We start from the raw sequence: 11,165 nt of genomic DNA, 5'->3' as shown, positions 1-11,165 counted from the left end.
TACTTGGGTCTGTCTTTGATACTGATGTCAGTTTTCAGTTATTGGTTAAATATTTCAAAGAATGCACAATAATAAATACTGAAGATTAGAATCTACATTATTTGGTCACTGTTTTAAAAAAATGGCTAAGATACTGAACAAGCCTGTATTGATGTATGATTTCTTAAACTGACTCGGTAGACTGAATTTTTCAGTTAATTTCAAGCAACCACATTATTTCTTAGGGGAATTAGAACAGACAAGTTATCTGTGCTGCCTTTCTCATATGCCTTATTCACAATGCACTCAGCCCATGATGAGGATTGACAGTTGGATGATCTCGAATACATTTGGTTTCCATCCTGAGAATATGCTTCGTGCAAAAGTCTGCAAACCTCTTGTGTGTTCAATCCCTCGAAGATCCCATCAGATGCAACCAACAGAAAGACTTCACTTGCATCCAAATGGTGCCATTTAACCTCTGGTTCTGCTATCACCCCATACCTGAATAGGAGTACAGTAAAAAATAATCATTTTTATTATGTTACCGGTATGAGGAATATAATGTAACCATTCATGCAACTCACAATTAGATAACAAGCCATAAGATACAGCAATTAAATCTATCATACACTTGAAGAAGTGGATATCAGCTTGCTAGTTAAAGTTTTTTAAGGGGTTGTACCGGAAACTGGGGTTCCTAACTTGTCTACGTTTACTTCCCTTTTGTGCATAGTCACGATGTTCACTTACAGAAACAAAAGAGCATATTTGCATTGGAGTACTGAAACTCTGAAAGCAAGTTTTTTCTTAGTGACAAGGACACAATGAATCTAAGGTTACCTTCACTCAAGGCATAACTACTGAAAGCAAAGTGTGTCGGGCATAATTACCTTTTTAAGTACACATCACCAATGGCTCGTGATACAGCAAGGATACCATTGACTCTAGGCACTCCCAATAGAGAAACAAACCCGCCAGCAGCTGTAACACGGGCATTTTCATCATCTCTATCAGGATGATGATCTTCTGTTAGTTCTATGACTTCAAGGCTGGTCATGGAAGTACCTATAATAGTCCACATACATAAACCATAATCCAAAATTTCTGAACCAGATGCAATATAAATAATGCAGTCCATCAATGTCAAAATCTTTGAAACCAAATAGCCAACATACTTTTGTTGATCGTATCATCACAGATTCACAGGTTTGTATCATCTCTGAGCATAAGAATGCCTTTGAATCACCAGCATTTGCAATCAGCAGTTCATTATCCACGAGAATAGCTACTGTGGCTGTTGTTCCTGATAGCAAATGTTTTCTTAAGGCCACCTGCATTTTGGATGAACAATGAAATCAATTTCACACACAGAATTTTTCATAAAGTTTAATCTGGTTTTAGATAAAGATAGCAGAACAAACTTCAGAAAATGTTAAATCAATGTCGTGAACTGCCAGGAGAACTGCTTCCTGTATAATTTCCATTGTCTTTGATTCATTCATGCGCCTGAAATGTAATACAAATTGATCACTTGAATCTGATGTACAAAGTCATTATGTACCATGAGTCAAAGTTACAATGCAACAGAGTTCCAGATTTCAGCATAAAAGTGCTATTGAGCACCTTTAATTTACAGTGAAATCATGAGAACAGACATAAAAGGTTAAGATATTATGGACAGCCACATCCACAACAAAACAACAGTAAAAAAATTAGGAATAACTTCAGATAAGGTCAATAATATCAACTAGTTCAGACTAGAGTCAGTGTTCATAAGAACGAAGCCTATATATTTTGTAAAAAATAGAAAAGACAGATAAAAAATGCAATCAGTAAACAAATAAAACAAGCCAACAAGTTAAATCCAAAGCGTCCCCTGATCTGACATCCTATATATATTGATATGAACCTTCTAAGATGTGTCTCCAAGGAGTTGAACTCCGTTTCCAATGGGAAAGCCATATGGTGCCCGTCTTCAAAGAGCTCCATTTCTTTCTGACTTAAAAAACTAATGTGAAGTTGAATATAGTAAGGAAGGAGTTGAACAGCTAATTCACTGGCTTCTTTTCCACCATGACCATCAAACACTGCCGCTACACCAATCTTCATGTTTTCTTGACCTAAGTTACCTGCGTCAAAGTTGAATCTTATGATTTCTCCTTTATTTGCTTTCTTCTGTTTTTAGTCCCATTACCAACAGAAACTTTGTACGGAGTATAATTTTTTAGGTTCAAGGTGATCAAATTGAGCATCATCATAAATAATCATGCTGATGTCCATATCATAATAGGAAGCAAAATGGTAACATCTTTTAGTGCATCAGCTCACACTCATCAGCCCCATGATAATTCCCCGTGACAACAAAGAAGGAAAGTAAAACATTCTGTCTCGAGCAAAAGAAGCAAGTTGGAAGGCATCACATGGATGGTTATGCATAGCTTTATACGAAGTATATATTTCACAATTGGTATCCTGTTGAAAATTTATAACTAAATCATGCATCATTTGGTATTGTTTATTAAAGCAGAAATAATAACTTGTAGGTATCTATGACATATAGTTTTGACTAAAATATACTTCGTAGTAACTATGCACTGTATTCACAAGACATTTTAGAGTATCAATAAAAAGAAATACAAATGCAAGGGAGGTCAACTATGAAGAGGCAAACAATGAGCAATTACCAAGAAGATCAATCTGCATATCGAGATCACAAAAAACACGATCCTCTTGGTACTTCCTTCTCCCCTTTAGTGAAGCAAACTGGCATTTAGTTATATGATTCGGGTTCTTAGGATGAATATACTCAAAGGAACATTCTGGAGATTGAAGAACAGCTGGAGCACCGCCTTCTTTGTAAAGTTTCATACAAAAGTCAGACCTTCCATAGCATCCTACTATAATGTTAAAGAGAACTCCAACCAAAATGCACTCAATCTTGAACTTCTCCATCAACAAAAACACAGTGAAGCTATCTGCAAATTATCAGGTCTGCTATTATGATTACAAAGAACAGCATGGGACACATCTAGTTTTGATCTATTGGGACATTCATTTAAAAAAAAAACAAAAAAAACAAAAAAAAAACAAACAAAAAACAAAAAACTGATTAAACCCCGATATATATGTAATTGAACAAGAAATCAGAAATACCAAAGGTGGCGAAAAACACACACGAATTCTAACACCAAGGACTGAATTCATCGGTACACAATACTTCTTGAATTCAAGTAATATACCACATAAGTCAGAAGTTCTCAAAATTGGCTATGCAGACATACACCACATACAGAGAACAAATAAACTCCTAATTTATATCTGTCAATTCTATTTGACTTATTTTGTTTGAACTTATGTATGAATTAAGTGAAAATAAGTCGAACAGAACAAGACCTAAGCCTATATCCTACCGAAACCCTATACCAACCAATCATGAAACTCTAAAAACCTTCTAAGAACCATCCACTAGATATTCAATGAAGTAAAATACTAGTAGTAAATTTAAGGCCCTGTTCTTTTGAGCTTTTGGGCAGAGCAGAGCAGATTGAAGCAGAGCAAGTAGAGCCGAGCAGAGCAGAGCAGATTTCATTATTATTATTATTACTACTACTACTAATACTATAATAATAATTGTAATGCTTTATTATTGTTATTAAATATTAAATATTATTATTATTATTTTGATTATTATTATTATTATTATTATTATTATTATTATTATTATTACTACTACTACTACTACAACTACTACTACTACTACTAATATTATTACTATTATTATAATCATTAAATTTTATTATTAAAAATTAATTATTATTAATAATATTAATATTATTAAATATTAATTATATTATTATTAATATATTATTATTAAATATTAATTATGTTATTATTAATATTATTATTATTAATATTATTATTATTAAATATTAATTATATTATTATTAATATTATTATTATTAAATATTAATTATTATTATTATTAAATATTAATTATTATTATTAAATATTAATTATTATTATTATTAAATATTAATTATTATTATTAAATATTAATTATATTATTATTATTATTAAATATTAATTATATTATTATTATTATTAAATATTAATTATATACTTCCTCCGTTTTCTTTTACTTGCAACACACTTTTTAAGCACGCAGTTTTAGGAGATGATTAGTGAGGGTAAACGAGCGATTTTATCAATATAATTTTTACACGAAAATTAGAATAGAGTTAAGTATCATTTGTAAAAATTATAATGAAAAATTTGTCCATTTACATTACATAAACCAGAGCTCAAAACACGTGCCACAAGGCTGTGTTGCAAGTAAAAGAAAACGGAGGAAGTATTATTATTAATAAATATTAATTATTATTAATAAATATTATTTATTTATTTATTATTATTAAATATTAATTATTATTATCATTAAGTATTAATTATTTATTATTATTTTTATTAAATATACATTATTATTATAATAATTCAATATTAAGTATTAATTTTAAGCAGAGCAGGGCAGAGCAGAGCAGATTGAAGCAGAGCAGAGCAAATTTCAGCAGAGCAAAGCAGAGCAGAGCAGAGCAAGGCCTAAGTCCCCTACATGAACTCCCACACAAAAAAAAATAAAAAATAAAAAATAAAAAACCCTGAATTTTCCAAGATTCAACCTTAATAACAATGAATAGTGCCAAAGTTTAGCTGATCAATCCAACTTTCTCAATGAATTTCATATAGAAATACTCTGTGTCAACAAGATAACTTATACATGAAAAGTTATATGAATGAATTCAGGATTCCACAGTTCATAGAAAATTGAAGATCAAATGAGCAAGAAATCATAATTAGATAGGAAAGGAGTTAGCTTTTGAAGACTTACCCCAATTTCACACTTTTTTTTCATGATAAAATCCTCCAGAACCTTGAAGAGACGAACTTGAGAGGTGAAAAATAAAACTTTCCCTACTCCAAATTCTGGAAAATTGGTTGTGTACTTGTGTTTGTATTCATATTCGTATGTGTACAATAATACAGTCTTTTAGTATGTCGTGTCATGTTCATGTTTCTTAAAAAGTAGCTTCTTGTTAATTCATGTATCGTGTAAGTAGTCTTCCTACTCAAAAATGTTTTACTTAATTACCCGTATCATAGCTAGTGATGAAAAATCACTATAGTGATTTACGAATTAGTGATTGCACGTTTTGATTGTCACCTTAATCATCATTTATCAAAATGTGTATTAAAAATATTGCGAATTTCATACAATACTAATTTTATTGGTTTCAGGGGAAAACGTGATCCAATTCCATTGTCAACTAGACATGCATATGTGTAACAAAGTCCACTCCTATGTTAAGGCAGCTATGATCAACATTAATGCACATGAGTTGTCCCTAACAAAGCTGGTTAAATGCAAAGGCTAAATAATTTTTTAAACAATTTTTTTCTAAGGGGAGCATTTATGTAAACTTTGCAGTCTCATTGGATCTCTAAATAACTCCTATGGAAATTGTAAACATTAAATTCGAGAAATGATTTTGTATGAAAAAGGTGTTAACCTTTGCTTAGGTACATTATTGTAGTGAATCGATTTTGAAGAGTACATAATTTGTATTCAAAATATATTTCTTATTGGAAAATCACATAGTTTTTTTATGAATTGTGTGATACTTGTAATTAGAGTAATTAAGAATTAGTGTTGATTAAAATGTTGGGTTTTAACACTTTTTAGGATGCGGCGAATGCATCAATGGTAACAGCCCTTCCAGAAGCTATAAGAATTTCTTCATTTCCTGTTTACTGTAATTAAATACACTACACTGAACATAAAGGTTACAAAACTTGAGGCATAAAAAATAATGACACCTCATTCGAATACATATGCTTGGGAATTTACAAGAAATGAACATGCAAATTTCTGTAGAATGGTCAGGGCTCATGGGTGTTCACCCTACTATGAAGCTCCAACATCTCTTGATGGTTCGGATCAACAGAAAGAGCAGCTCTGCAATCCCGGAGGGCGCCCATGACATCACCAATGTGCTCATGGAATGCTGCTCGTAAATGCAGCAGGTGGACATCAGCTTTGAATGCTATCGCCCTTGAGAGCTCTTCTATGGCTTCTTTCTCTTTGTGGCTGTCCATCAACACTGTCCCAAAATAACAAAGAAATCAGTATTGCATGTTTTAAGGAGCGATCTATATGACTAGTTATAGCATCTGATCACCACAGAATGTCTTCAATCCATTATCATCAATTCAGTGCTTCAAAACAGAAATTAGAGGTACCTTGAGCAACTACTTTAATATGATTTTTTGGTAAAGGATATCAGATCATAGTGTCTTACTCCACACTATTGTTGGTTGGAACTTATAAACTACTACTGTAAGACAAATCTGAAGGTCAACCAGGGAAACTACTTTCAAGTTTCAAACACTGAACCACAACATAGGAAAAGGCAAACCGGAATCAAATAAGCCACAAGCCCCCAACACCACCTTACATAATCCTTTATTGAGAGTTTAAGACACAATCAGAGATTTCCAATAGCTATCTTGTCTTTGCCCTGGGACTTTTTTTTCTTTAAAGACAGACGACTTGTAACCTATCACGTCATTCCATTCCCTTAGGTCCCTACAGTTCTATTATGCAGAAGTTCAAGCAAAATGTATTACCTGCAGCTCGATAACGGTATGGATATACTCGTAGTGGATCTAATCGGGTAACCATTTCCAGGTCTGCCTTGGTCAAGTCACGATCACAGTACTCTGACCTCTTTTCGTATGCAGATGCATTGTTCTGCGCCTTTTCAATTAGCTTAGTCATTTCTTCATATGCAGCATTCTTGTCATTCTTGAGAAAATGAACTCGAGCAAGGCCTTGATGAGCTCTGGTATGACGGATCTTAAGGGCATTAACGTAGCAGTCAGCTGCCAAGTCGTATTTTCCACAGTCAACATAGACGCTCCCAAGATTGTTCAGAGCCTGTCATGTTTGCATTTATTATAATGTACTAAACATGGAAAATAATGACTCCGTGTACTCAAGCAGTTTAAATGTCCTGTTTAGCCAGAAATGAGAGAACCTAGGAGTATTTAGCTTATGTTCAATTCTGGAAGGACCATCAAATAAAACACACTAGCAACTGTGGCTAATTCATAGTACACTCAATCGCATTAATACTATAAAGAATAAATCCAGTTGTTAGCTCAATCTTATGTAATATTTCTGGCAAAGATAAAAAGACAAAGATTAGGTATTAGTGCCAGAAGAAAGATAAAATTATGTTGAAGAAATTACAGCTACAACCACAATGTCCACAAGCCATGGAGAGGGCCAGATATAGAAAGCTTAACCACATTTGATGAACAGAATGACAATTTTAAATACCTCTAAGAACACATTTTAGATGAAACCATGGTATCAAAGCAGTATAAGAAACGGATTTTGAATTTATATCTATGCAAAGATCAATTTCGATTACAGAAGTAATGTGTACAGGCCTTCCCAGTCAAATTGAACATTGACCAAAAAAGAAGGGTGATGCCAAGAAAACCATACCTGACCTTTTCGCAGCCTATCTGAAGGGCACTTCAAAGCATCTTCAAGAAGTGTAATAACAGCTGAAGAACATGATGGATCCTGACTAGAGTCAGCCAATGCATAAGCTTTCAAGAAGAAAGCCTCAAATGATCTCTTGAGTTTTATCGACTCTTCTGCCTTGCGAAGCCCTTCCTCGCAGTGTCCAGTGTCATACAATATCCAGCCTTCATAAACCAGACGCTCATCTTCACTTGAAGCATGTTGACGAGCCAACTGCAAACTTCTCATGGCTGCTTCAGGACAATTCAACCTGGTTGAGAACAGAATTAGATGCCTATAAAACCAAGCCAGCATTCACGTATGTCCCAAAATGTAAAACTTCACCGTGTTCTAGTTTCCAAGTTTTAAAGTAAGGCAAGGCCATGTTTTTCCTAGTTTCCGTATCATAAAGCACGCAATCTACAAATTTTAACATTTCAATGCTTCAAAACTAGTGCAAAAAATGCCGCTTTAAAAAATCCTACAGCACTGTAAACACGATTATATAAACCGACCAAGACAAAACTAGTGCAAAAAATGCCCCTTTAATGCTGGTCCATGAGATTTAAAGTCAGAATATGATAGAGCATACCTTAGGAGAAGTAATGACTGTCTGAAGTACAGGACACCTTTTGCTGCATCGGATTCAAGCATCTGATAAATTACAGATAAGGATCCAATATCATCTACTGAAGACCACCTGTCATATAACTTCAACCAGCAGTCTGCAGTCGTCCACTTCTCGACGTGCTCACGCACCAACATACGAAGTTTGGTAGCTGCAACACGGCCTTCAAACATTCGATAGCCAGGAGAAAGAGTGAGAATGGCCTGAACATCACAAAAGGCTGCTTCGTAATTCTCTAGGGCTAGATAGAAGCAAAATCTGAGTTCCAAGCATTCTAAAGCTAGTTTAAAACCAAGAACACGATTTATTTCTCCAATTGCAGCTTCAGCCTCTTGTCTCCTCATAAAGGTAGCAGCCCGATACATGTATGGATAAGTAAGTGTTGGGTCTAATTCTGTTGCTCTCTCAAGGTCATCCCACCTCTTATCTCCTTCATAATAGAGGGCCCTCTCCTGGTACATCCATCCTAAGGGAGTTGATGATAAAACTAAAGAATTGAGCTTCTCAAACGCCCAACTTTTCTTGCCCTTATTGTAACTTATTCTAGCCAGACCAGCAATTGAGTATGTGTGGCCTTCTTTAACAGCTCTCTGGAAAAGCTGTTCAGCTTCATCATATTCTTTCCGAAGAAGCCTCACGCAACCTAGCTGATGAAAAGCTATCATTTTCTGTCGATTATCCTTTGCAGATTGCACCAATCGTTCCAAGAATAACACAGATGTGTCAGACTTAGCATCAAGGCTCATGGAAACTTCACTTAATAAACAGAAGAGTGAGAATGAGGCTTGTCCGACCACAATAGACAACTGTTCCCTGTTAGCATTGCCTAAAATTTCCACAACCCTATCATCGTTTAAACAGTCAGGAAGGTCATGTAAAAAAGTTTGCAAACATGAGGCTGCAAGTATTGGAGAATTCTCCTCAATTGCACATTCCAGAAGATCCACTGCATCTTGCCTGGAGGAAACAAGTGATGCAAGTTTTCGATCACATGTATCTTTCAAGCCCTCACAGCAGAATTTGTTAGCAAAAATCAATATTTCTACAAGTAGTTCTGGAGAGACTTCATCTAAATTCCCAGCCTTGCTAAATGCACTGATTGCTTCCATACCCTTAGCTGATATATCATTCTCAGAGAAATCAATTTCCTGACAGTATGATTCAGTAAAGCAACCATTCAACATAGCACGAAATGGAGCTGAAAGACGAGCCATTTTTTGTCTGTCACAGTGTACTCTCTCATTCCCAATCCGAAAAACAACAGTCTCAGCACTTTCACTCCCACTGATGGACGCATCCTCAGAGGACCGTGAACTACAATCAACATGAAGTTCAGAAGCCACATCAATCGGCCCAGTCTCTCTAGCACATTTACTACAAGAGCCAAGTAGATCAAAGATAATCTCCTCCCCTTTCTTCTCATACTTCAACCATGACCCAAATATAATCTTCTCATGAACACTACTAGCCTTAAGCCAGGCAGTCCTAAGACTCCTACGCATCAATTTAACCTCTCCTAGTCCCCTAAACACCTGAAACTGTAGTAAATACAAATTTGATCTCTCATTCTTCGGACACGATTCGAGTTCTTCATGAATTTGAGCTAAAACTTGTACATAATCAAGAGGCTTAAAGTGCGCGACAATAGGTGGTTCAGGAACCTTGATAAGAGATCCACTACAAATACCAAATTACAACTACCAATCAACAAAACAACCAAAAATCATCTAAAATAAATTCTAAAAATTCTTACAAAAATAAAACAAAACTTAGAAATTGCAACTTACACTGAGGTAGATGCTTGAGCAGCTGCTACCTTAGAAAATTTTCCTCTCTCAACTTGGAGCCATGACTGTGGATTTAGAACATTGAGATAATGTGTTTCTTTACAAGATTCAGAATTAAATAATGTCCTCATAGGACATAGAGCACGGAACAATTCCCAGATCTCCACAATGTTAAACCTTCCTCTTAGCTCTTCAGCTAGAGGAAGAATCTAGACTTTAGGGTTCTTATAAATCACAAATTATGACTACCAAAAAAACGTGAAATTTTTACTGAAAATTCACCAAATTTTGAACTAATTTACTCATAAATAGTGAAAAAATAAAAAGGGGGACTTTTTTTTTACAGAGTTTTACATACACTTTGCAATGAAAATTTACACTTTTATAAGCCCAGAAAATACCAAAAGAATCTCTACCAGAAACCTAAATAAGAACAAATTAAACTAAACCCACTTCAAATAAATTAAAGCCAACCAATTTTTTTTTACCTAATCCACAAAATGGAGGAGATAAACCCAGAAATCTCTTGATTTGTTGCTGCATAAACAACCCAGAAAATTAAAAATTGGAGCTTAAACAAGAAAAGAGAAGTAACCCCAGAAATTAATTAGCTTGAATTAAGAGAACCCAGTACGAAAAATGGGGAAATGAGCTTGTAGGCGTGAGATCAAAGTGAGAGAGAGAGAAAATAGAATGAGAATCCAAAGGAAGAAATTTCTCACTTTTTTTATCTTCCCCTTTTTGTTTGTTGGTTGAATTGAAAAAAGTTTTTAGCTTTATTAATTACAGTATAATATGTTTGTTTTTCCCTCCTTTATTTATTTCATTTTTTTCTATTGCTAATTTGCTCACTTTACCTTACAAATTTGATTTCTTCCGTTGGGGAAACCCAGAAAAGATTTGCAGTTTACTGTTGCGTTTGGTCAGACCTTAGACTACAGAAATTATGTCACTAAATAAAATAAAATAGATTTTTTTTTTTTTTTAAAGGTAAGGAGAAAGACCCTGATCAAATTTGAATCTTTAGATTTTTTTGGTCCGCTATTTGCGGTTTAGATACTTTGAGAATGAGGGAGAAGGGTAAAGGATCCCCACTCTCAAAGTGTCTCTAGTGGGGATTGAACTTCCAACCTCAATATTGGAAGGTGACAATCTTACTGCAGAAAAAGACAACACATTA

At 34.4% G+C, this 11,165-nt stretch overlaps 3 protein-coding genes across 5 annotated transcripts; all 3 read right to left on the bottom strand.

Moving 5' to 3' along the window:
- Window positions 1-25: 25 nt before the first annotated feature.
- Window positions 26-3,302, bottom strand: LOC145599338 (putative protein phosphatase 2C 51). Of its 2 annotated transcripts, XM_081655733.1 has the most exons (5): window positions 2,667-3,302; window positions 1,404-1,488; window positions 1,158-1,313; window positions 873-1,047; window positions 26-483 (listed from the first exon to the last, which is right to left on the bottom strand). In XM_081655733.1, exons 4-5 carry the CDS (start codon window positions 1,037-1,039, stop codon window positions 201-203), a joined length of 450 nt encoding a protein of 149 aa, XP_081511859.1. In that variant the 5' UTR covers window positions 1,040-1,047; window positions 1,158-1,313; window positions 1,404-1,488; window positions 2,667-3,302; the 3' UTR covers window positions 26-200. The 2 variants fall into 2 exon arrangements, with proteins under 2 accessions (XP_081511859.1, XP_081511860.1); XM_081655734.1 differs by lacking the exon at window positions 2,667-3,302 and having other exon boundaries at window positions 1,404-1,644.
- On the bottom strand, window positions 1,048-2,934 carry LOC145597224 (putative protein phosphatase 2C 51). The gene is made up of 5 exons (XM_081653373.1): window positions 2,667-2,934; window positions 1,892-2,111; window positions 1,404-1,488; window positions 1,158-1,313; window positions 1,048-1,086 (listed from the first exon to the last, which is right to left on the bottom strand). The coding sequence occupies exons 1-5, from the start codon at window positions 2,932-2,934 to the stop codon at window positions 1,048-1,050; spliced, it is 768 nt and encodes a 255-aa protein (XP_081509499.1).
- A 2,448-nt stretch (window positions 3,303-5,750) lies between the features above and the next one.
- Window positions 5,751-10,915, bottom strand: LOC145598804 (ETO1-like protein 1). 2 transcript variants are annotated; one of them, XM_081655192.1, is made up of 6 exons: window positions 10,474-10,915; window positions 9,986-10,050; window positions 8,163-9,875; window positions 7,550-7,841; window positions 6,664-6,973; window positions 5,751-6,137 (listed from the first exon to the last, which is right to left on the bottom strand). In XM_081655192.1, exons 3-6 carry the CDS (start codon window positions 9,698-9,700, stop codon window positions 5,917-5,919), a joined length of 2,361 nt encoding a protein of 786 aa, XP_081511318.1. In that variant the 5' UTR covers window positions 9,701-9,875; window positions 9,986-10,050; window positions 10,474-10,915; the 3' UTR covers window positions 5,751-5,916. The 2 variants fall into 2 exon arrangements, with proteins under 2 accessions (XP_081511318.1, XP_081511317.1); XM_081655191.1 differs by having other exon boundaries at window positions 9,986-10,915.
- Window positions 10,916-11,165: the final 250 nt, after the last annotated feature.

This window comes from Chenopodium album, chromosome 20, assembly GCF_948465745.1.
Source record: "Chenopodium album chromosome 20, dcCheAlbu1.1, whole genome shotgun sequence".
Classification (NCBI taxonomy): domain Eukaryota; kingdom Viridiplantae; phylum Streptophyta; class Magnoliopsida; order Caryophyllales; family Amaranthaceae; genus Chenopodium; species Chenopodium album.
The sequence above is the reverse complement of the archived record's forward strand: the minus strand, read 5'-3'. Positions and strand labels throughout refer to the sequence as shown.

Coding starts and splice junctions, on each gene's coding strand:
- LOC145599338 (XM_081655733.1), bottom strand. CDS start 1,039: ATGACCAGCCTTGAAGTCATAGAACTAACAGAAGATCATCATCCTGAT. Junction 484..872: donor GGTGATGTGTACTTAAAAAG/GTAATTATGCCC, acceptor ACTCCTATTCAG/GTATGGGGTGATAGCAGAAC.
- LOC145597224 (XM_081653373.1), bottom strand. CDS start 2,934: ATGGAGAAGTTCAAGATTGAGTGCATTTTGGTTGGAGTTCTCTTTAAC. Junction 2,112..2,666: donor TATGCAGATTGATCTTCTTG/GTAATTGCTCAT, acceptor ACTTTGACGCAG/GTAACTTAGGTCAAGAAAAC. Junction 1,087..1,157: donor TGATGATACGATCAACAAAA/GTATGTTGGCTA, acceptor CATCTGGTTCAG/AAATTTTGGATTATGGTTTA.
- LOC145598804 (XM_081655191.1), bottom strand. CDS start 10,116: ATGAGGACATTATTTAATTCTGAATCTTGTAAAGAAACACATTATCTC. Junction 7,842..8,162: donor CAGTCATTACTTCTCCTAAG/GTATGCTCTATC, acceptor GTTCTCAACCAG/GTTGAATTGTCCTGAAGCAG. Junction 6,138..6,663: donor ATACCGTTATCGAGCTGCAG/GTAATACATTTT, acceptor ATTTTGGGACAG/TGTTGATGGACAGCCACAAA.